Genomic DNA, 26,252 nt, shown 5'->3' on the forward strand with positions numbered 1-26,252 from the left:
TGTCCAAAGGGGATATAAGGGTCGTCATGGGTGAAATAACATACATGTAGCTATTGGAGAATTATTCACAAGGACAACTAACCCCATACTTTATGCATTAAAATGTACATGTATTTCATAGAGCAATTATCCTTTATTCATATCCTTGCTAGGGAGCTACTTGCGCATTTAGTTCTCTAAAGCTTGTTCAGATACGGCACGTTAAACCGCCACAAAAATCAACCATGTTGTTGTTTTTATGTGGTAATGGTAATTATTGCGCACAACAAAGGACTTGCACATATCCAATGAGCTCTGTGATGTAAGATACAGAAGTATGAAGCTTATCATGTCATTAAAAAATGGCCATGGTTTAGCTGCGTCGTATCTGAACGGGTCTTTTGGCTTAATAATAGTGGATAATCATTAGGAGGATGGGTGATGTAACTATCCATCGATTATCTGTCGAGGAATCCCATCTTTTGAAGAGCTGATATACTAAAAAAGGTGACAGTGTTTTGCAGAAAGCTGTTTACCGGTACTTTAAATTTCCCAATAAAATTCTTGTGGAAATCATTTTGAATGAGCATGCAAAGTCATTAAAAAAAAGATTGGCATTACTCATTTGATGTACATGTGCGACAGTGGTATTAAAACACTCAAGACCAAAGTCTTACAACGTTCCTTATATTTACAGTTGTGAGAAATTGATTTGTCCCAATTTATATTTCTTGAGAATGTGACATATTAAAGCTTACATCCAACAGTATTCAACAAAGGCATTAATTCAACCAGTCCACCTTACATTCTTGAGTTATGAAAAATGCAATAAAACATGAAATTTCCAAAGGTATGATTAATTTAGTTGTTTACTGTACATGACATGAATTCATGAAAAGTTGAACATATCTTGTACATGTATAATTGACAAAACACTGACACCCCCTGGGCCTTTGACAAAAAACTAATTTTACTCTCAGAAAATTGTATGAACAGTTATACAGTATTGATCCGTTTTACTAAAAACGGTGAAACAAAAGTGTATTTCATGTAGTCTCGGCTATGTCGTGAAAAGAAAAAGCAAGTATAGTATTTTTACGGCTTACATCATGGCGTTGATTTTTTCAAAAGTTGCAATATGTGTATGCTTGTTCAGATAGGACGCGGCAAAACCGCTGAATTAAAGAAAAAAATGATGACATAAAGTTGAATATGTTGCACGTTTTACTATCTTTGAACTCTGGGCTCCTTGAAAACGTGCAAGTTCTTCGTTGCACAGTTATTATTTCTTTACACGTTTAAAAAAATGTGACAGATTTTTTTAGGGGTTGTTTACAGAGTCATATTTGGAGAAGCCTTTAGGAAGCAAAACTCATTGTATGCTAGGTTTTTGCTTCAGTCGCACGCTAAATGATATTTTGATTTGTCCATATCATTGCTTTTACTTTTTTTTATTAATTTTCTTGACCATGATTTTGATCTATATTGCATGAAGTAATTCCCATGTAAATACAAAAGACATTTTATATAGAGTTTTGTAAATACACCCACAAATGTACAATACATATGTTCTTATGAACTAGGTGATACCGATTTTGTTTGTTTTGTCACCGACTTTTGCATTACATATATATGAGAGGGGTGAATAAATATTGATAAAAGATTATTGGGGAAATGCATTCCCCAGCACACAGAAGAGTGGTAGATCTCTTTTTGATTTTTTTAATTGTTTTCATATTTGTCTAGAGTGTCTGATATTGTAACTGTCTGGAGCTAGAAGGCATTAACTCTGTGTATAATAATGACTTAATGAACTTCTGGCTCTGACAGGTGAACCGACTGCTCACTTGATGATGGTGCCTCATATCCTGTGAGACCTTGGGCTCTATTACAAATGATTATGAACAAAATTAAGTCTCATTCATGTAAAGGAGGATGAATTGAGAATGAGAGAGTTTGTGCTTGTATGTGAGAGAGAGAGAGAGAGAGAGAGAGAGTGCGTGTGTGTGTGTGTGTGTGAGAAAGATATAGAAAGAGAGAGAGAGAGAGCGAGAGAGAGTGTGTGTGTGTGTGTGTGAGAAAGATATAGAAAGAGAGAGCGAGTGGGTGTGTGTGTGTGTGTGTGAGAAAGATATAGAAAGAGAGAGAGAGAGAGAGCGAGAGAGAGTGTGTGTGTGTGTGTGTGTGTGAGAAAGATATAGAAAAAGAGAGAGAGAGAGAGCGAGAGAGAAATAATAAAAAATAAAGAGAGATGTCACCCTTTTTCAATTCGTCCAACTATAATATATTATTTCTCGAGCAACATCATATTTCAATTTTCCTCATGGTTGGAGAGAGGGAGAGGGAAAATGAAAGGTGAGGTGGAGAGAGAAAAGAGAGGGGGAGAGAGAGGGAGTGAGAAGGGGGTACATGTTGCTAAAGTCATTCTCATATTCAACTTGAAATGGCAATTTTTCCTTCATCCCTTTCACCCTTCTCAACGTAGAGATAAGAAAAAAATATTACAACACAAACATTCAAGTCCTCTTTCTTTCTATATTTAATCAATCTCCATGTTTACAACCATAGGTTTGCAAGGATTTAAGTCTCTATACCCTTTAAAAGATCTTTTCTATTTCTAACAATTTACCAATAATCAATTGCTTATAGTGTGCAACTGCAAGGCAGTCACCAAAATTATAAAATACTTTTTAACTGTAATTTTTACTACAAGGTTCTCTTACAGTATTTATTAACTAAAGACTCTTTCCCCAACACAGTTGACAGTGAACTCATTTGTACTTACTGTTTTCATCAGATTGGATAACTGTAACACTTTAATGTACACAAACCTAGTACAGAATCTTCAGTTATATGTATATGTATAATGCTCAAAATGTTTGAGCCAAGGCAATGAAGAATCCAATTGCATTTCATGTGCGCACTTGTCTACACTAATAATACAACTGCAATTCTTTTTGTATCAATAAGTCAGATTAGTAATGATAAAATAAAGAATCAAGATACCTTATGATTGAGAAAACAAAAAGCAGATTATGAAAATATTGTGATATTCTACTTGAGTATTTTGAACCACATTATTTCAGAGTGATTAAGATTGATATCTAATATCAATTTAAAAGATTTTTGAAATCCTACATTATTCACGTACCCTAGCTTGCATGACCTCATGCCATTAAACAATTTACATATTTCTGTGTAAATAATAATAATAATAATAGGCATTTGTATAGTGCCGTCTATCTAGAAATTCTATACAGTGCATGTTACTTTTAGCAAGACTGTATGGGCCTATTTCTTATCATTTTGACGATTCCAAAAACTCACAGTATCGCCAATACTGATCTGCTACAAGTTCAACCTTTTCCAATCACTTCCAGTTTCTTTTATAAATGAAATTGCATGACTAGAACTCAATCTTATCCTTAGATCATCTAAAGTTATCAATAATATATAACTAAATATGTAACTACATAAATAACTAAATACCTAAATAAATACACAAAATTAAAATATTTTTATGGCAAATCATTAATCCATATCATAATTTGAATAAATATACATGAAATAAAAGAATACATGCCTCATGATGTAATTTATATCAATACACTTAAATACCTGAATAAACATTGCACATGATTCATGTTAAAGGTGATTAAGAAAATGAATTGCACGTATAATAAATTATAAAACCATCATAATCGTGATGATCAAATGTGATTATCTCAGTGGAATGATCAATATTATTAAAGCAGGAGAGCATTTTTTTTGGCAATGAGAACTGAATCCTGGAATACATACATGTAGTAAGTAGTAGGAATTAATAGTGTTTGAATGAATTTTTTTCATAAATATTATATGCAATTTTTTCCTTCTTCAGTTACAGAAATGTAAAAGAATGTTGGAGGAAATAAATCATTGTAAGTAGGTATTTGAGGGAAATTTCTTGTGGCCGTAAACCCAACTCAAAATTGACCCTTATGTTTTCTTATTGCAAAGATATCAAGAAACCGAGTTGACAGCCATATTGAATTCTGATTTACTTAAATAAAATTAATATAATTGGCAAAATAACCTCAAAGGCCTCATAACCCACATGAACCAAACTTTTATGGTGTAGTTTGAACAAACTTAATAGTAACACGTTTCTCCTTGAAATTTATTCACTACCCTCTATGTGCACGTACATTAGCCACAAAGATCGAAGACATGTAGTTTATAGTACATGTACTTTTATTTATATCTATACCAGAAGAATGTACATTATTTCAAAATAATGTAATCAAGGTTAGATTTGATTTGATTTATTGGTATCTGCATCTTTTTTTTTCTTTCTTTTTCATCAGACATTTTCATGAACATAATATGGTTTGATACAATATTTCAAGTGTACATAATTTTATACAGATAATATCCAAGATGTCAATGAAAATATTAGCTGTCAATACATGCACATGCCGTTATGTAAATAAATGTATTCAAAGCGTTGATTTGGGTATAATTATGAAAACAATCAAGATGATTCCTGGCCAATAATTTCTGTAGAAACCATGTGTAGGCAAATATGTATAATGTTAGGTGTTAGTTACAATAGTCTATACTCAGAAATAATTAGAAATATTTCCACCATAGTGTGATAGTAAACCTTTCTTTTTTTAAATGGAAGTTCAAAGGGAAGGCTTATTCCTCATATCTACCCAAAAAGGATTATCTAATACACAAATAAGTTTCATTAAATCACAACTTATACATCCTTTAATTATGCTAATCTAATCTAAAACTAAAGCTGTTCAAGAATCAAGCATATACAAAGTAATGTCATAAAATCAAATATAATCAAATCAAATTCATGCACATTGTAGCGTGTAAATTTGTGGAATTTTCTAACTCTAAATGCAAACATAGATCCGTTTCTTTTACAGTTCAAACAATTCTTGTTTTAAAGATATAGACATGCCTTTTATCTAACAAATTTGACTACCTTTCCCCTGCTCTAAAATGATGTTAAGTCTATGTGTAATGTAATATATCAGCCTCTTACTAGTAGCAAAATAAAACAACTGAAAATAAATTAAAATCTATCAAATGAGAATTAGAATACTGCACATCTACACTTGTGCCCTTTTCAATAAACAACTTGCTTAAATCTTAAATCTGAGTAAATTCAATGACAACAAATTTTTCAAAGTAAGCGATATAAGCTGCCTTAATTTGGGATACATTAATGAATTGTCTGATAGCTGTTTTGTTAATAACTGCACTCATTATTAAAATGATTGGCCTGATTTTCTGTTTCATGAATTCTTATGGAATGTATCATTATATTGCACAGCAGAATCAAAATACTGTTTCTTTTTTCAAGGTTTTTCTAAGAATGATGCACAGGATAGTATAGTAAAATAAAACAGATCACTGTATTCAATCCTCCACAAAACCAAATACAGTTTGAATAATAAATGTACATTGATGATCATGAGACAATTTGCCTGCTCCACTTATTTTTTTCTTCGCTATAATCTTCTCAGATCTTCTTAAACTTTACTTTAAAAGATCTACTTAATATATTTTCAATAATATAATATAGCACAATATAAATAAACAGCATAAGAAATAAGATTGAAGTAATGTCAAGATGAAAGAGGCAAAATCTCTATTAACCAATACGGTAGTAATCTACACACATAAACAAAACAAATAAATAACCTTAAGAAAAAGTAAGCAATTCTTTAATAACCTTAAGAAAAAGTAAGTACAGAGCTATTCAGAACAACAAATCTACATAGTCATCAGTCAATGAAAACTACTTGTTTCATAATTAACTGTTAAAGTATAGTGTACATTTGAAAAATCTGCAAGTGGAACATGGAAATCAGACGATTCCATGAATGCGTGCGACCCTGTCCATGAACTCCATGACCCCTTGCCTGACCTGATCGTTGGTCACATGACATACGAGCTGGTTGATGCAAGGGAAGATGGCCGGGAGGAAGGCGCTGAACTGTTCGTCCGGTAGGAGCTGTAGGAGCTTCAGCATGGTGCCCAGCATGTTGCCCCACGTCTGCATCTGTGCCTCTCCGTCCTGCAGGATGGACGACTTCTGTTCCTCCTGGATCTGCTTGCGGCGTTGGCGCTCCACCGGCGTCAGCTTCGCAGCTGCTTCCTTGGCCTTGATGCGGCCGTACATCTGCTCCTTAAAGGTGGGCTTCTTGACGAAGACGGAGCGGGAGTGGTGGAGCTTGCGCTTCTTGTACTCCTGCATGAGACTCTTGATGGCCTTCTTGGTTGCTACAGTGTAGATCTGCCCTTCCTCTTCCCCACTGCTTCCTTGTTGTAACATCTTCTTGCGCTGCTCGATCACATTGACCTCATGCTCCCTGACATCGCCATTGACCTCCGACCCATACTTGACATTAGGAGTCCAATGGGAGGCAAATTTGAAACCTTTGGCTCTTGGAAGACTGCTTCGGTGTTGCCTGCTCTGTTTTGTTTCGCCATTGGCTTCCCTTTCCTTCTCATCATCCTTGTCATCATCCTCGTCATCATCAATGTCTCCATCAGACAGAGGATCATCCTCAAGTTCAAAGGTGAACATCCTGTCCCGGCTTTCTTTAGGTGACGTAGTGGGTGCCACTAAGAAAAAGAGAGCCATGTCTGAGGACAGAGGGGCCTCGTTCGTACCACAATTTGGGGTAACATGCAGCTGAATGAAGGAGGCACAGACATCGTTACAGATACCATGAAGCCGCTTAATCAGCCAATCGAGATCCCCCATGGAGGTAGGGTGAAAGGTCAAGTCACATTTCAGGTGCAAATTGTCCACGCTGCTGACACTGCTGACACTACCCCTACTCTGCAAGGTACCCGATCGCTGACGAGAGTTATCTCCATTAGGAGAGGCGGTGCTCGATGTCGTCTCTTCTGCTGGACCCATGTCCCCTTCTCCAAACTTTGTGACCTGCTCAGGACTACCCTCATGCCTGCACAGCGCCCGTATGATCCCCTTGATGTGGGCCGCCTCCATTTTATTGCGAGGGGTGTGGTGGCAGAGCTCCAGGAGGGTGTGGAGGTAGAAGGTGAAGCTCATGGCACCCTGCCAGTAGAGGTTGGCCGCCACCTCAAACCTGGCCACCTTCTGCAGGAGAAACTTCAACCCTGGCCTGCTGTTGAACTCGCAGGCAATCTGGTAGGACTGAACAAAGCACTCTAGGAGGAGAGAGAGGTTCCGGGGCGAGAGGTACGCCAGGAGGCCCGGTAGTGAAGAGTCGAATGGGGGAACCTTACTGGAGTTGGTGGTGGTAGTAGGTGAGTTGGGGCCATCCGCTCCATCATGGGGGCTCAGCTTTGACGGCAGGCTAGTGGTGGAGATGGCGGTGTGCTCACCAGAGACTTGAATCTCAGACCCATGGAGGAGGATGGTACCTAGCGTCTGAACTAAAAGCTGGTGAGCCAACAGACCGAGGACTATACCACGGAAAGACACCCTGAGAAGAAAACAAAGTTAGATCATGTTATTTAACATTCAAAAATATTCTAACCCCATTAAAGAGTAACACAAACACATACAAAATACTAAATAAAGCTCTGAATCCAATTGTTATCAAGGTTCAACTTCCACAGGATGCACAAAAACATTGATAAATTTCCTCCTACAGAATACGCATTTACTTGTCAATTAATGATTTTACTCAATACATATAGTATAAGTTAAGAAAGAATATGGGATAGTACCTAGGTCTGTGAGTCCTATTCCAGAGATACTAGAGACACAATCATTTAAAATACTTTGTATTTCTAATAAAATCATAAAAAATGAACATGATTATACATTAAAAAATGGTAGCTTCTTATTCCATAGGGAATCATGAGAACTTCATATTGTACCTGGATTTAATTTGATCAATATTGGTGGTGAGGTCCGTATCAGGAGGATAGATGATAAAGATGAATGACCTCGGGTCATCCTGAGGGGTCATCTCCATGGAAAGAGGTCGCTGGGAATCCAATTGGAATACCTACATGTAATGGAGAAAATCATTGGTGATATTCACAGCACAATCTGTAAGTGAGACGTTTTCAGTCGCAAAACTTTGATGTTTTACTTAAATCAATAAATTCTTAGTCTTACAGACAACAGGAGGTTATGATTTAGGAAAATTGAATAAAAGGTCAAGCAAAGTATTTGCTAACTACTCTATAACAAACAACAATGCTCTGTGACTTCTATATCATTCATTTTTATTGCTAGCAGAGTATCAATACTCAATGAACAGGTTCCTGTACATTTTGACTTTTCCAGACCTATGTAGCAGAGGCAGGATCAAAAGGGCACCCTGTCTTGCATGTACACATAAATACACTTTACACCTGAAGAATTCATACCCCTTGTGAATTTCATGTTTTGTTTGTATTTCATAACTCAAGAATGAAAGTCATAACTCAAGAATGAAAGGTGGATGGTTGAATTAGGGCCTTTGTTGGATACTTTTAGATATAAGCTTTAATATGTCACATTATCAAAAAAAATTGGGACAAATTAGTTTGTCACATAATTGAAAAATTACAAACCTTGCTATAGGTATGAATAATTTACTTTTTAACTGACAGTATATATAATCAGGTCTCATATATGATGGTTTCACCTGTTGTGCAAGTTGTTGCAGCCTGAGGTATTCCATATCCGTCACATCCTTGCGAGCGGCGACCTTGACAGGGCAGACATCGCCCATGAAGTCGTCTGAACCGGGCTGGAAGCAGGACATCAGTTGTCTGATGCTGCGGAGGCTGGTCGCCACAGCTCGCTGCATGCCATTGCAGGCCACCGTCCACATGTCATGGGTGAAACTAGGACCAGCACTCAGTAACAGATGTCTGCGATGATATTTTTTTGAATGAGAAAGATTCAAGAATATATACTATCGATCGATAATCAATTTGTATCACATGATTATGCATATTTCTTTTTCTACCAGGCAAATATCTCCTTTTTAATATACAGTTATCATTAAAAAAGCATAGAGAAATGAATCTGTAGCACATTCAATCTATATAAAAATTGTAGCAACCTTGTGATTCAATCTGGACTCAGACTCAGGAGATGCTATTATCATTAGTTTCAAATCTCTCAAGTGTGCTGCTCTTGGTTCAATGATTGAATATATCTTTGGAATCTGTAGCACATTTCAATCTATATAAAAATTGTAGCAACCTTGTGATTCAATCTGGACTCAGACTCAGGAGATGCTATTATCATTAGTTTCAAATCTCTCAAGTGTGCTGCTCTTGGTTCAATGATTGAATATATCTTTGGAATCTGTAGCACATTCAATCTATATAAAAATTGTAGCAACCTTGTGATTCAATCTGGACTCAGACTCAGGAGATGCTATTATCATTAGTTTCAAATCTCTCAAGTGTGCTGCTCTTGGTTCAATGATTGAATATATCTTTGGAGCAGCCTACCTGATGCAGGAGCATCCTAGCCTGGCCACTGATTCATTGGACTGCCCTATGCATTCCACCAGGATATCCAGCATCTGCTTCAGCATCAGGCAGCGGCCATTTACCGGTGGCAGTGGTGGGATATCCTCTGCCCCATCCGTGCTACCCGCCGACTGGGAGTTCCCCTGAGTAGCCGGCTGGGGGTTCCCCTGAGTAGCTGACGGGGAGTTCCCCTGAGTGTCCTCCTGGGTCAGGTGCTCCACCACAAGGTCGGTTGCCAGACCACATGCCTGCTTGAAGTTGGCGGTGGTGGCGTCCCAGGTGGAGTGGACGTGGCGGTTGCGACGGACCCAGGAGTGCATCATAGGCAGGAGGAGCTCGGTCACAGCGTAGACACCAAACATGGGGCCTGAGCCAGTGAGAAAATGGAGAATATGGATGAACTAAAATATCAAATAAATGAAACTAAAGCTCTCTAGAAATATATCTGTCGAATACAAAAAAGAATTGAGAAATGACGGGCACTGTCACTATCTAAAGATTCCAGTCAAAGAATAGTATTACGCAAAAGCAATATCAGTTCTTACCGAATCTGCTTTCTGTTACAAGAAGTTAAATGTCGAGAATGACTAAAAACCAGTAAGTTTGTGTTAGATTCATCATTGTTTATTACTATGTTGCCAATATCAGGGATGCCAGGTAGAATTTTTTAGAGGGCCTGAAAATCACCTAGAATGAGCTATTTTGTACACATAAAAGCCTAAACTATGGTCTGAAAATTACTCGCAAGGGCCTGAATTCAGGCTATTGCCTGAAAACTGGCATCCCTGCAATATGTGGTAAAAGTCAAATCACAGCAAATCAAATCAACACAACTAGTGCCTAACGATCTCCTTTTACCTGGATTGACTGCCATCACCCTCAAGAGTTCAAAGAGTAGCTCCAGAGTAGGAGGTTGGTATCGTCTAGGGCAGAGGGCCACCGCTCCTGTCAACCCCTCCAGCAGAAGGAACCACACCCGGATGATGCCTGTGTAGTCATCCACTGATTCCATGGCGATAGGTTGGAAGAGCGCATCATCTACACCGAGGGATGACAGCCCTCCGTTTCTAGGAGATGTTGGCGAGCTTGGGAGAGGAAAGGACCTAGACCAGGCAAGAGAAAACATGCTACTGTCAATCTATTTCTAGAGAAGTTGGTATAGGTTTCCTAATTGAAAGCTTCTTTACTTCCATCACTAATTTGAATTGCCTAGCACATCATATAAATGGTATCAGCCATGTTGTTGTTTTACCACATACTAAAACAGCAGCATGGAGTTGTGCCCAGTTTCATGCATCATCTTGATATCTTCTGGGGTTCCCTTGCTCAATTCTGTATTATAGAGAATATCAAGTTACCGACAATGGAAGGTGTTCCTTAATTGCTTGAGCGCCTTATCATGGAACTTGGCTAAAGCCTGAGTAACAATATGATTGCAGGGCCGTCAGGGAGAACAGTATTAATACTGATGAGGCTACCCTTGGTAAACAAGACATATTATTATTATTATTCTTATAATCATTATTATTATCATAGTGGACCACGTGTACAGATTGAGCAAGTTGGATTCAAATGAATGCCAATCCACGTTTAGTAGCTAACCTTTGAGGGGACAGTTCTCCTGCAGGGAAGCTCTCCCTGGCTACCAGCCTGATGGAATGCGCTCCCCTGAACATAGGGCAGGATGGCATCTGGTGAATGGAGGCAAGAATCTTGTGGCACCGGTGAAGGTAGTTGAGCGCTGGGAAGCAGAGGTCGAAGACACCGTAGGTCATTGGGGGTCGTTGCTGTGGGGATGAGGGCTTGGCCTGAGAGCCGCTACCGTCACCTTCTTCAGCCTCACTGCTGGTTTCTGATATACCAGCATTGTCTTGAGAAAAAAATTTATGATAACAAAATATGCAATTTAGTGGTAAAGGCAGGAGTGGAGTTATAATGGAACTACATGCTTAGATATTAAGGTTTCTTCAGAAAAAGCTTTTGAAAAATGTGTTTCTTTATTTCAATATTCATCTAAATGTTCTACTTTCAAGCAATACTAGTACTGATAACTCATTACATTCACATACTAGTCAAGGTAAGGTTCTCATCAGAAAATCATTATCCTTTGAATGCTTTTTGAACTATACCTCACCTCATGAAAATCTGGCTAAAACATTCCAATTCTGCACTTGTTACTAGCAATCATTAGTACAAATGAACAATCATGTTCCACAATTATTCTAATCCATGTCTGTGTACATCTGTGCAAAGTAAACTTTTTTTCATTCTTTGAATGTACAAGGTTTAATAAGTTTTCTTTTTATCACATTTCTAAAAATACCAGTGAACAAGTTGTTGACTTGAGATTCAAATATTTATATTGCATAAAAACGTCAGTCTCAACTCACTTCCACCCCTGACGAATTTCAGAAGACATAGTATGCAGTCAATGGCAGCATTCGCAAACACAGTCACGTTATCTGTGTTGAGGAAAGCTTCAAACACGTTGCACACCGGGGCCAATGGGTGTTCCGCCCTGTCCGGTGAGTCGTCCGATTCGTGATGCTGATGGGGTTGCATGCGCACCGCTCGCAGGGCTCCAAATAGAGGGCGCCAGCCAGACTTGATGTTTGAAAAGGATCCCTCGACAAGCTCACATATTGAAGAGACGACCTAACAGGGAGGAAACGATTATACCAGTGTTTTTTATTCATTTTTTATTATCATTTAAAAATTTTATCAATCAAGTAATTCGTACATGCATTATGATAACAATAATCATAACATCATTGCACAATAATTACAAACGGTAACAACAGATGAAAAACGTCAAACAATACAGAAATGATGGGTAACACTTCCTTTTCTACAGTGTACAGGTATATCATAGGATATACATGTATAATCAAAATAATTCTTCCACAGGGGACCATTTCTTATAGTGCATTCCTCCAATCGATTGTTCCAGTGTTACCGCACATGGAATTTACACCATCTGACGTGTATTGAAAATTAAAATAATGCAAAACCAATTAGCAGTATAATACATGATATTTCATTTAGAATTAAATAATAAACTGTTAACAATAATTTTTTTGCTGGAAAGATGACATTTCAAAGATTGTAAATGAAATTGCAAAAATCGGACAATTACTCTAAATGTTTTGGCCTGTTTTTGTATCACCCTGCATTTTCACAGTATGTAACGTCAGAAATTGTATGTTTGTTGCTTGGTGTATCTGACTTACAAGGTTACATGCCACATCTGCGTTTCATAAAGCTGTTTGTAAAGTTACACATGACTTTACGAATGACTTATATATGAAAAGCCAAATGGGATGCTCAATCATTTTTAACTGCATCAACTTAAGTTGAACTGTGCAGATATAGATTAACATTCTTATTATAACAATCATTTTTAATGCAAAGTATATTTTGTGCTATAATTTAATTGAGGTTATTGGAAATATAGTCACACTTTGTTAAAAATTTTGGAAAAACTTTGGGCATCCTCTCTGGCACGTCATATTCAAGTTGTTCGTAAATTCATGCGTAACTTTACGAACAGCTTTATGAAACACAAGCATTATTTATGATTCAGTACACCTGGTTGGAGAAAGGCAGATGTAGATTAACTGTGGCTATTACCTGATCTTGGACATCACTGTCACAGAGCTCCAGCCTCAGCAGACTCTCAAAGGGTTTGAGAAGAGCCTCATGGAAGTTGAAGTGGGGTAGCTCCTGGCTGGACATCATCACCTCCGTGAGGACATCGTGGATGATGTCGATGGCTCGCTTGGACACGTGACGGTCCTTGTGACAGGCAGACTATAGACGAGAGAATGTCATGGTAAACATGTACATTGTCTGGGTTTTTATAACCATTCACACGTTCTTTTAGCTTAAAGGGAACCAAAACCTTCATACTTAGTTACTTTTATTGTAAAGTTTAAGATATTTGAATAAAATCAGTGAAATTTGAACAAAGTTGGGCAAGGAATAAGGAAGTTGAAGCTTTTGGAAATGACTAGTCACTAGAGGGCGATATTCAATTTGATGACATTATTTTTGGACGACTCTCCATGCCTTTTGTACATCAAATTTCAAAATTCTTCTATTTTCTTCATATTTATTGGTATTCTTGATCCGGTTTCATAACATGTGAAGTAGAATATCATTTTGCATTCTATACCTTGCTTTCAGGGGAGTAGATTATCTCAATCACAAGAAAGAAGGAAAAACATGAAATTTGATGTACAAAAGTCATGGAGAGTTGTCCACAAGTGATTGACTGTATCGAAAGGTTCCTGTTGACCGTGCAACTTGGCTAATACGTGTGAATCACTAGTATTTGTATCACTGTCACCACAATGGCTATCAGCATTATCACAACTACCACCATCACCTCTATTTTAAAGGAGTTGTAGCATGACGAGACTATATGTCTTTCCCTTGGCCTGAATCAGGGCCAATCGAGTATAATACTACGGATGACGTGACCGCAGTATTCATGTGTGTGCAATATACACAAAACCAAAGCGTGAGGAGAACTTTGGTCTGTTTCGCGAATGCTAGGGCGCTGACCATCAATCAAGTCTTACATGCATTTGTCCAAAGGAAGTAGTAGATGTTGTCAACCGGTATTTGCCATGCTACACACCCTTTAACTACTGGTTAATCTTACCTCTATGAGATGAGGAGCGACGACACTCCAGGCCTTCATCATGTGGATCACGGGGCGACTGGGATGCCTCACGCACTTCAGGATCACATCCCCCAACCTGAACAGCAGCAGGGACGTCTCTGCCCTTCCCACCGTTGGGAGGGACTTACTGGGCGAGGTAGGGGTGATCATGCTGTGGTCGTCAGCTAGGGTATGACCGGCAGCATCCTCCCCCATGGGACCGACGCCCTTGGCAGATGAAGGTGACTGGGAGCAGCGGTACAGCTGGGCCTGGGAGGCAAGCCGTAGCTCGCGCAAGAAACCCAGAAGGGCGTGGAGGTTTAGACTGGATGCAGCATCATCAAATAATCTGAGGAATAGAGAGTATAAATTCAAGAAAAAAACTAAATAAATGACTATAAAAAGTGGGGAGGCGCGATTGCTTGGTGGTAGAGCAATGATGTCGTAACTGGAACATCTCGGATTCAAAACCAAGTCATTGTGCTCATACCCTTTGGCTAGGCACTAATCCTCATTACCAACTCCTGATATGCTTAGATTTACAGTTAATTGAAAAGATGCACTTTCAGTTTTGATTTCAAGATATTCACAGATGGTATTACTAGTGAAATCAAAGGAAATCTACTTTTAAAATGCGTCTTATGCAAAAATAAACTCAAGGGTAATAAATTTAGAATTCTTAGTCTCCAAATTGATTGTTGAAAAGTGAAATTATCAGACACCTATATGCAGTAGCATCATGTTCCCATTGCGTACCTGTCAACTCCAGCAGAGAGTCCACAGACCACCTTAGCAGCCTTGGCCACACTGAGGAGACCACCCTTGGCTGACCCAATCTCAAACCCCAACTCCTCCATCTCCTTCTTGATGAACTCTTGCACGACGATCCCCGACGACGATGGAGGCGGGGCTTGGGCGGCAGGGGGAGGGGCTACGGGGACGTGTCCCGACATGTAGGGGGGAATGAGGTCAAGCTCGTCCGCCATGGCCTCCTCCATCGGTTCCATGGGCCGGGTGGATTCTTTGACGTTGGGCATGGGGGTGACCGAGGGTTGGGCTTCGGTGCTGCTGAATTGCGTGTGTTCGAGTTGTGAGACAAAGGCACAGCACCTGTTGAAAAATCAATAAAGATGAAGATACATGCACACAACATCTCCATACATACAATGCACATGTATGTTGCAATACTTCTACACCTTGTGATTTATGTAGAGCGATAAATTGTACCCTACAATGAAATAACATACAGTTTATCCCAAAATATTGATTTGTTTTCTCCCTGTAGGTTATACAATATCCATCAACATTTAAACATTGTCTTTGAGGAAACAGTAAAAGCAACCACATCATACAGGTGATCTTTATGTAGAGGTGACTACTATTACCTATTTGAATGTCGCAGATAATGGTATAAAATTACGAATGCTATTTCCTTTTAGGGAGATGTGAGTTGGTCTAGCGGTAATGTTCATGGTATGGTCAGCTCTCTGTCTTCGCCAACAAACTGACTCAGACGGACCAGGTTAAAGGTCGGTCCCCAGACGAAAATAATGATATCTAATCTGTCTGTAAAAAACCAATTACACACACAGTTACCTGAAGACATGGCTCCAGCATTCTGCAGAATGGCTGCCCATCTCAAGGCCCATGGAGAGCAGTGCGTCCATGCTAAGGACATGGGCAGCATGCAGCCTCATCCCCTGCCCCTTGCCCAGCTTGCCCCTGAGGCTTGCCATCCTGGAGGACGTCTCCGCAGGATGGGTGTCAGGAGTGGGATTGTCGCTTGCGCAGGATGCCTCGCTCAGCTGGGCGAAGACAGCGGCACAACGAGTCTGGAGGCCTACAAGTGAGATCATTTGGAAACAAAAACTTAAATTTTACAAGGAGAAAAAAAAGGCATGATAATAGATTCAAAATTCTTCCAGGATCACAAGCAGAGTTTAAGTAGGATCTTTGGGGAACAAAAAACTTACATATTACGAGGAGCAAAAAGAGATGGTAATACATTTAAATTCTTCCAGGATTACAAGCAGGGTTTATTAAAGTAGGATCATTTAGGAACAAAATTTGGTTGGCGTCAGGAGTGGGATTATCACTGAGACAGGAAGCCTCTCTCAGCTGGCCAAGGACAGCTGCACAACGGGTCTGGAGGCCTACAGATAGGATCAATAAGGAATAAAAGTTAAAGGCAAGGTTGTGTCAAGAGAGGGATTAAGTGGATGGCGGTTGGTTTGCTCAGTTATGTAAAGGCCAGCTGCTCACCTGGTGAGCATATCATATGAATATATACCGGTACTTATATGCACGTACCTGCTTCTCTCCTTCTCTGATATGTCAAAATACTACATGTGCATATTATTGAATTCTTATTCCTTGGGGTGTTTCACAAAGATCCTAAGTCAAACTCATCTCTTAGTTGGACTTAAAAATTATGGAGAGTAGCCTTAAAATAGAATATATTCAAAAGCGAAAATTCAAATATTTTAGACTTTTTATAAATTCCACATCCAGAACATGAAATCTCCTTGGTAATAGAAAATATGAATGATTTGAATAATTTTATGCCTTTTAAAATAGCTTTTACAAAATATTTTGATAGATGCTAACAGCTTTCCATCATTGTCCAATTTAGAGATAAGTTCAACTTAGGATCTTTGTGAAACACCCCACAGGTCTTACCTAGTGTACAGCTGAGTTCTGCAGCCTTCCTGAGACCATCCAGACTGAGACAGATGGCGTCCCTGTCCCTGGAGTTCTGCTCCTTGCTGCTGCTCCCCTCACTGCCCAGCAGGAAGGCCAGACCGCCTACCTGGGTGTGCTTGGAGGAGAGCGGGATGGACAGGATGGACAGTATACGCCTCCAGAAGGTCGTCAGAAGCTCTCGTGCAAACACCTCACCTGCAAAAATATATAAGTGGGTAGAGGTTAATTGCAGGTGAAGTATAGTACAGGCAGCATAGATACAGAGCACAAAAATAGCAGGAGCCCAGGATGCAAGGGGGCCCCAAATTCAAAATTCAGGTCTCAATAAATTAAAATGTTAGCAGGGAGCTAAAGCATAGATTTTAAACCTTGACCCCAGTGAAAACAGCTACTGTGAACCTCTGTGTGATACATTAGGCACTTTGTTTATTTTTTTTACCTGACTGCTAATCAAGAAAGCGTGTGTAGGATTGTAATTATTAAAGCAACCAGGAGACTAATGTCTTTAAGAAAGACCTACATGTAATATTAGAATAGTGGTCTCCTGACTAGAGAGTCCTGGCATAGGAAACAAAGTTGGTTTTCTGGTGCCCTTCTGTAATTACCAAGTCCCCAGGGGGGGGGGGGAATTAAAGGCATAGGTGTGTTACGTATTACAACCATATACAGTAAACTCTGCATAAGTCAAATCTGTTGGGACTGCACAAAATAATTTGATCTATGAACAAATTGACTAAGGAAGTGTAAATAACACAAATTTTGTATAGTTTGGTCAACAAAATTTGAATCAACTTTAATAGAAAAAAAAATTGATTTGGGCAACTTCAATTTATGCAGAGTTTTCTGTACAGTGTACTAGCTTCCTTCACGGTAAAGTTAAACCTAAAAGGTACATATGGGAACCTGATAACTCATGTATCAAAGCATGTGGAAATGGATAATTTATTAGTCAATGGGTTAATTAAATGAAATCACTATCATACCTGCAGATCCTTCAAGGTTGGCGTTGTTGACTAGTAGGGTTCCGATCCCCTGATTGTATTCAGGAGCATCATGAAGCATCTGACCACCGAGCTCCTGGCTTCCTAATCCATCAAGATCTGAAGGAAAGAGGACACAGAATATTCAACAAGCTCTCCTGTACATGTAGCTTCTATTGTTATCAAGAATGTAGCCAATGAGAAGCGTCAAAATGGATCATGTGACCGTGCATTATTTTTTACTATATGCATGGTACCATCTGCATGGGGTGCAGTTTGGTGATAACAACCATGGATGAAGGTTGCGGGGACACATCTAATGGCCTTGCAAAGTAAGATTGTCGACCCATTTTATAAAACAAATAATGCACAGGTTTTCGTTTGTGATGTTATGGCGATGCAGCGCTATTCTGGTATTCACAATGGTACAAAATACTCTTGGCTATACGCCTCTTGAATTTTATTGCACCATAGTGAATACCCTCATGCGCTGCATCGACCATATTAAACGCACTCACACCTGTGTATTATTTGTATAACATCATCATTGACATAACGCTTCCTCTACTCTTACACATTGTCACTATCATCATCACTGACATCACAATCAGTAGTATATATCAACATCACCATATGGATCTGCATCTTTATCAACAGCATCGTCTTGTCATGGTCTCTATCATCACAGGAACCCTGATCACCACTAATGTAATCATCATTTAAAAAATTATTGAATAGTTATACTAATAAAACTAAACATTTTAGTCATTATCATCATCATCTTCACCTCCATTACAACAATCAAAATCCTGACAACCACTGTCATCACTATCAGAACCACAACCATCATCTATCATCATAGTCATCACCAAAATCTTAAGCTCAAACTTTCTCATCACAACGTTCATCAACAAAAATGACAGCAACATCATCAACATCATCATCATCATCATCATCTCCACCAACATCATCATCTTCATCACCACCACCATCATCATCATCATCATCATCTTCCTCATTATCTGCCTATGATTAACAAGTTTCTCCTCACCTGTCAGGATGGAGATGAGAGCCCGGTTACAGTGTTCCATGGCAGGCTGGTAGCCTCCGTCCTCCAGGAGGTTCCTTGTAATTATTATCCTATACAATTCACCCAACCAAGTGGCTGACAGGTAGACTAACACTCCACTGTAGTGCACACTGTCTATGAATTGTTTCTGGAGAGGGGGAACAAAAATTTAAAAAAAACTAAAATTAATTGTATTCTATTGTATTTTAATGTATTGACTGGATGTACATTGTATCTGTGCTTCTGTATTTTTAACGAATGTAGGTTGTTTAGTAGTTATTAATTGTACTTTGTTAATATGATACTTGATTTAATGTACTATTATCTGAATATCGCCATTTTTTGTAAAGCGCTAAGAAACATATTGTATTAAGCGCTCTAGAAATAGAATGTATTATCATTATCATTTATGAATTCTTAACTGAAAAAAAGATTGGAGTGATTGACAGCAAATGTTTCATCAGTATCACCCATTATGCAAATGTCAAGTATATTTTGCAATTTATGGTAAACCCACTTCCATTTTTGTTGAAAAAAAAGGCATTACAATAGCAGTGTGCTTAAATGCACCAGGGACATAAATGCTGTATGGACATAACTCACCTGAGTGAGAGGCAGGGAAGCAGGGTTCTGGTAGTGATCGCTCCTCACAAGTTTAAGGTTGAGTAGCAGACAGGCGTAAGTAGCGACATAGATACCATCAGCATTGATGACCGGGGTCAGGTTCAGCTTGTTAGATTTGTCATCTTCTGCATCGGTCTTCTTCATGGTATAGCCTGCACAGAGCAAAATAATTGGAAACGTAATATTAATTTCTAAACATTTGTCAGGGTATCCCATTCACCAATGGTAGTGGTCTTCCATGGGGCCCTGAATATTAAAGCATGAACATATTTACATCAAAAAGCATAACGTTTATACAAAACAGTTAAAATAAAATTTTATAGTACATTAAGAAAGATATGACACAACAATAATAGACGTGGCAAAAATAATACTCGTTTGCAAAATAAACATATATCATTAACCCGTTCAACAGTAATGCCAAAGGAAAATATTGATTAAGTCACAATTATGTGATCAATTAAAAAATGTCGAACAAAAACTGTACAAGGATGTCCTCATTTATCAGCATGTTTGGACGACAGCCTAATTTGTTCAATTTGACGATAACATCCCTTAATCTTAAACTGTTCTATTACTTCCCTTGCTTACCCATCACATATCTGGAGGCAAAGAGCTGAATGGCCTTATCAACATCCATCACATCATCGATGACTAGAAATCTAGGCAGCATGGCAAGGAGAGCATCAGCGAAGTCCTGGGCAGCTTCTTTCTCCTTCTTGGCATTGAGGAAAGCAGCCTATCAAACAAGAAAGGAAAGGCTACGGGATGAGCCAATCATAATGGACATGTATATATTGATCAAAATATGCAGTAATGTACTCCAGAAAATAAGTTGCGATTGATATCAACTCTTTGTAAAATGGGGCCCTGGACAGACACAGCAGTTCACAACAAATAATCAAATTACATAAAAAAGAACAAAACTTCAACATTCTGTTTTACATCCTATAGATATAGACAAAGTAAGTACATACTTGTAAATATACAATTAATCTGTGTAAAATACATACAGCTCCGCATTTACATGTTCACCATAGAATGAACAGAAAGTGAATACTCAGAAGAAATCAAATCAAAGAGTTCTGACCTTCTCTGCAGCGGCCGATGGGCTTCCTGGTAGAGATGATCCCTTAGCTGCCCCCTCCTTCTCTCCTTCCTTCTTCTCTCCTTCCTTCTCCTCATTCTCTGACGTCTGGGCATCTGCTTCAGGACACTGGCCACTGCTCTTGAGATCCGTGTCCGGAGAAATAAGAGGTGAATCCTCTCCTGAATCTTCACAAGGCTCTTCTTTGTCCTCCTCACCCCCTTCTCCTGCAACCTGTTTGGTCTCTTCCCCCTCCTCCTTCTCTTCTTTGCCTCTTGCCTCCTCCCTTGCTTCATCCTGGACTGCATCACTGGTAGCATCATCCACAGCATCGTCCTGTGTATCATCGTCGTCGGCAGCGAAAGCAGCTGCAGCAAGAGCGACTGGATCCTCCTCATCCACCACCTCTTCCTCCTTCCCTCCATCTTCTTCCAATCCATCTCCATTGTCGCATCCTCCTCTGGGCGTGATGGGATCCACCTCCTGCAGATCCCCATCCTCTTCTCTCTCTCCATCTCTGTTCGGCAGTCCGATCCTGTCCACTCCTTCACCCGGCCTGTCCTCGTCTCCTGTGACGGACCTGTAGGCTCCTGCAAGTTCCAGCAGCGTCTGTTTACGCTCTGGCGGGAAGCTGGTATGAAGGTTTTCTGGTGCAAGGCAAGGTAGTCCATCCAGTTCTTGTTCCATTTCTGAAATGTGACGATTGTAACTTTTATCAAGTCAGTTAAAGAATTCAAAAAATACAAACTAAGAGCATGCCAATGTCTTTAAAGCATTGTCATCCAAGGGGAGACCAATCACCTCCCCCACCCCCCTTCCCCACATTCGCTTTGCATCGTTAGAATACATAAAGTCACCCATAACCTAAGATTACATTTGATTCAAATAGTTGACCCTAAAATATAATCTCTATAAGCAGACCTCCCCCCCCCCCCCAACCCCCTCCGTGAAATGACAAACAGTTCTATGTTGGCATGTAGGGTTCATGTAACACATCTTAAAATAAATAAGAAGACCATGAAGTTTCATTTCTATATATCTCTTACCGCATTAAGATCATCACTAAGCAATTATTCATACTAAGTCATGTAAATACCAATGCCAATTTAGGCCACGAGCAGCACCATGCTTTTTAATGCTCTGTGTTAATTATATGCAAGACTATAGCAAGACTATCCTTGTGGCGCAAAAAATACAATAACCCTCAAATAAAATTGTTTTTAGGAATTATCACACTGCAGTCACAGTGCATCTGCAACACTCTTTAAATTCTTAATCTAACCTTTCTTGTTTTCTTCTTCTTTCTCCTTGGCTCTCCTGACGATCTCTTCTGCCTGCCATTGGCCCATTCCTTTCCCATGACTGATCTGTTCCAGTGAAGCTAACAGCGCCCCCACACACCCGATGCTAGACAGACACACCTCATGGCAACCTGATGCTTCAGATATACCATCCATGAGCCTTGAACCCAAGGAAAAAAAGAGAGAAATATCAGATTGTCATCATCTTGTGGTTAGTTAAAAGGGCATTCTTGAAGATTTACCGTAGATGTTGGAATGGATGTCTTGAATTGAAATTGAAGTTTACAGATGGCTATGTTTTGTCCAAGAAAGAAATAGGTGATTGTGGCAGACTTAGGAAGGGGTATAATAAATAATGAGGGGAGACATGCATGTTTGGGTTACAAGTGATACCATAGCATTTACATAAAAATAAGTGTAATCTGGACAAGGCATAGTAGAGGTAGTGATGACATAGTTAAGAGGTATACACTATGAATATGCAAATAAAATAACTGACCACTTGCCACAAAGGTCTGAAGGCTCATGACACCATAAAACATGGAGAATTCTTCTAATTCACTTCTCTGATTGCTTGTTACATGTATCTCTTATCTCTTGTTATAGTGTAACATGTAGTGAGGTATAGAAGCTGAGATATGGACTCACAGTTTGATTAAGTCCAGGTCTGCCTTGTGGTCTTTGTTTGACATGCTGGTGATCTCAGCTCCCTCTATCGCTGGTCCAGCTAGGTCTAGGATCCGACCCGGAGCAGACAGTATCTACAGTGGAGGAAAATGTTCCAGTTAATAAAAAGTCAATTTGTTTTAAAAATCTGGAAAAAAAAGGAGGCTAGCTATGGTGTACATGAATATGTTCATGAGTGCAACACAACAAATTTCTAATATATTTTACAGTAAAAAAAAACAACTCATTTTGAGTTTTAGTGATGGGACTGCATTTAGAAAATGCCTTAAAAATAAACTTAAATTGTCTCTCACTTGCCAGAGTGGTACTTTGAATAAGTAATATATACACAAACTAACAAAAACTTGATGGAAATAACATTCACTGAACCATTGATTGACACAAGCTGGTATGACTAGCTCCGTTTTCTTATCTTCACTTAATACTCATCTCTTGAACAGTTTTTTCCAAAATAGTTTGCAGATATCCTATTTGGTGCTGTTATTGGACTTTCAGGATAATTTGGTGTGAAATAATATTTCTACAATATCAGATCTCAAGGCTACCCTTACAAACTTAAGGTAATACCTACAGGTACATTTATGTTAACAAGAGTTTTTTTTAACAGTATTGGTATCACTAACGCGTACACCAAGTAACAAAAGGGATACAGATATCGTACATGAATTTGGGTATAAATGTTATTGTTTTCTAATCATATTTTGCTTTCACCTCTTTAAGAACCTTGAGGGCCTCGTTCCTCTGCGAAGGGGGTGGGAACAGCAGCATCCTGTGAAGCAGCGAACCAATCACGGGCCTCATGGACGCCACGCAGCCCACCAGTCTGATCAGTTCTCCAGCTATGCAGTAGATGACATGCCTGGCTGAGCGGAAGGAGACGGGAACGGACACCGCGCTGCTAGATCCCCTGCCATGCTCTTGATGGTGGTTGGTGGCTAGGTGACCAGGAGGATAATAATAATAATAATGATAATATACTGTAATATATAGCGCATATCACAATGTATCTCTATGCGCTGTGAGATAGAGTAAGAAGGAAAGGTGGATAGAGTAACATAAGAAGAGTGAGATATGCTCAACATAATTCCTCTCGTTAACATTGAAAAGTATTTTTGAAAAGAAATGTTTTAAAACGTGCCTTAAATCTGTCAACAGTATCACAGTTTTTTAGATTTATTCCAAAGTTCAGCTGATGCAATCTGAAAAGAGTGAGACCCGTAGAATTAAGTATTTATTTGTGGAATGGTGAGGAATGGCTTTTGGGAATAGGGGAGATATGTTCACTTGAACGAGATCTCGTAACAAGCCGTGCGGCAGAATTTTGGATTCTTTGGATTCAATTCAGTTGATTTTCAGGTAGATTATACAGAAGAGCATTACAATTATCGATATGACATATTATGAGACTAAGAACTAGTCGTTCTGTCAGTTTCTCATCTAAGTAACACCTAATTTGTCCTATTTTATATAAGGAGAAGGAGGCTGCACAGAAAACCTTACTTACTTGGATGATGGTGATCGCCGGGATGATGGTTGGAGGAGGAGGAGGAGGAGGAGCTGGAAGAGATGATGGATTTCTGGTCTTTGGGGATGCCTAGGACGGCTATCAGTGTGGGGCACAACTCTTGCCTGTTTCATTAGAAACATAAACAAACAAACAAAACCAGAAACACAGTATAAAGACAATGGTTTTAAAAGATAGCTAAAATGGTATTTATGGCATTTATCTCTATTTGAAGCTAACATAGAAAATAGATTTGATAACAAACCAGTGTGAAATTTTATGTACAGTGGGATCTAACGCAGAGTCACAAAACTTGTACATATCCAAGTAGCTGCGGTTCTACGCAACATTTCCTTTAATTTCAAAGCAGGCCTACAACTTGTATTTTGTACACTACATACTCAGAATCCATCAGTTACTATGATACAGGAATTGAGCCCTTTGTCTTATTTCGACAGTGAATCTTCAATTGAATAAAACTTGCAATCAACTGAACATCTGCACTTACATGATCAAGCACACATAAATAAAAGAAAAATACAGAAATTTGAGTGACTGGAATAAGCCAAGCTCCTGTATTTACCAGAGGACTTTCTGGAAGGCTGAACTGCCTCGCAGGCCAGGCTCCATGTTGCTCAGCATTGCCAAGATGGCTTCCAGTTCAAAGGTCAATTGGGTCTGATTCTGGGTGCTGGCTCCAGCTCTGAAAAGAAGAAAGAATATTACAATAAGTTCTCATCTTTTTATAACAGAGGTAGATTAAAGATAATAATTTGTGTAGATCCACTTATCCATTAATGTATTTTTTCCTCAAGATGTATGCATATCTTTTTTTTTTCCTTCCCCTTTTTCCGTTTTTTCCTCCAATGTTTTTTTCCTATTTATATTGTTCCCATTTTTACAGCTTGTATAAAACTGCTATTTTCCTGGTTAATACTCTTGTTGTCAATTCTTAAATTTGTATTTTCCTTCTTTATGCAGGACCATTATGTAAAACAGCCTGCAAGCTGATCAATGTTATCCTGTCAAAAGATGTTTTAATAAATAAATACATAAAATAAGGAAAATAATAGAAAATAATAGAAAAACACAGAAGGAAAAGGAGGAGACAGGAAAGGAGGAAGTACAGTCTGTAAGCATGAGGTGGTGGTACATGACAGGGTTAGGTAGGAGGAATGGGAGGGGAAGAGGAGAAAGAATAGAATAATTATCAATGGAAAACACATAAAAGAAAAGAGAAGGATGACTTACTTGTGTGTTTCTGAGACCTTGTTACATAAGAACCCTAGTACAGCAACCACATCACCACAAAGTCGGTCTTTACCATCAACAGAAGCTGCAATGTAATACAACGAGTAGAATGGTTATTATACAGAAATAAAATGTCATCAAATTGTCATGCATAACACCAGAAAAATAAATGTGAACTAAAATATGGTGTGTAAAGAAATCTAGTCTCTGGCTCAAAATGAGTTTGTTTTTCTCTGTAATATAGATTCAACATGCAAGCAAGCAAGCAAAACTAAAGCAAAAGTAAATTTCTTGTGATGCTTAATAAGAAAGAGATGTTGGATTGCCAGGGTGTTTGCCATGCATTTTACTAAGGAGACGCATTACTGTTGATAAAAGCATGCTATTCCTTTTTTATAAGATTACATACCGGTAGTCTACATTTTATTGATCTAACAGCACATCATTCTTAAAAAAGAGATAGTTATTCTTAAGCGACTACTCAAATTACACTTTTTGCAATATTTTCCATGATCAGTAAACAAATATATGCATCAGTTTAGGGATGCCAGTTAGAATTGATCAGAGGGCCTGAAAATCACCTAGAATGAGCTATTTTGTACACCAAAAAAGCCTAAACTATGGTCTAAAATAAGTCCCTAGGGCCTGAATTCAGTCTATTGCCTGAAAACTGGCATCCCTGATGAGTTATAAATTCATTCACAGTTTTCATAGTTCTTTTAACAAGTCTTGTGTCCCAAAGTGAGAATTTGGATTTTGCAATGGCCAAGCCCTTTTGCTTTTTTGAGTAAAATAGCCACTACCACATACATTCATAAATTGGTTCACATCACACACGTTAGTTAATGCATATTACCATAGGTGCAGCACCCGTATGCACAAATATTTTGCTTTAATGCAGATATTCTCAAGTGCTAACAT

General features: G+C 38.8%; 1 protein-coding gene across 1 annotated transcript in view; it reads right to left on the minus strand.

Moving 5' to 3' along the window:
• Positions 1-4,328: 4,328 nt before the first annotated feature.
• Positions 4,329-26,252, minus strand: part of LOC591747 (brefeldin A-inhibited guanine nucleotide-exchange protein 3) — a 34,997-nt gene continuing 13,073 nt past the window's right edge. The window contains exons 8-30 of the mRNA XM_030972704.1: positions 25,332-25,416; positions 24,664-24,783; positions 24,081-24,205; positions 23,288-23,511; positions 22,538-22,650; positions 21,871-22,049; positions 20,592-21,277; positions 20,093-20,240; positions 19,481-19,653; positions 18,860-19,025; positions 17,812-17,928; positions 16,805-17,023; positions 15,722-15,965; positions 14,882-15,235; positions 14,126-14,474; positions 13,090-13,269; positions 11,850-12,114; positions 11,062-11,329; positions 10,318-10,562; positions 9,439-9,826; positions 8,619-8,847; positions 7,861-7,991; positions 4,329-7,460 (exon numbers count right to left, since the gene is read on the minus strand). Coding sequence (XP_030828564.1) covers positions 5,849-7,460; positions 7,861-7,991; positions 8,619-8,847; positions 9,439-9,826; positions 10,318-10,562; positions 11,062-11,329; positions 11,850-12,114; positions 13,090-13,269; positions 14,126-14,474; positions 14,882-15,235; positions 15,722-15,965; positions 16,805-17,023; positions 17,812-17,928; positions 18,860-19,025; positions 19,481-19,653; positions 20,093-20,240; positions 20,592-21,277; positions 21,871-22,049; positions 22,538-22,650; positions 23,288-23,511; positions 24,081-24,205; positions 24,664-24,783; positions 25,332-25,416 — 6,620 coding nt within the window. The 3' untranslated portion in view covers positions 4,329-5,848. The remainder of the gene's footprint in view (positions 7,461-7,860; positions 7,992-8,618; positions 8,848-9,438; positions 9,827-10,317; positions 10,563-11,061; positions 11,330-11,849; positions 12,115-13,089; positions 13,270-14,125; positions 14,475-14,881; positions 15,236-15,721; positions 15,966-16,804; positions 17,024-17,811; positions 17,929-18,859; positions 19,026-19,480; positions 19,654-20,092; positions 20,241-20,591; positions 21,278-21,870; positions 22,050-22,537; positions 22,651-23,287; positions 23,512-24,080; positions 24,206-24,663; positions 24,784-25,331; positions 25,417-26,252) is intronic.

The sequence above is a fragment of the Strongylocentrotus purpuratus genome, unplaced genomic scaffold (assembly GCF_000002235.5).
Source record: "Strongylocentrotus purpuratus isolate Spur 01 unplaced genomic scaffold, Spur_5.0 spur5_contig_863, whole genome shotgun sequence".
NCBI lineage: Eukaryota > Metazoa > Echinodermata > Echinoidea > Camarodonta > Strongylocentrotidae > Strongylocentrotus > Strongylocentrotus purpuratus.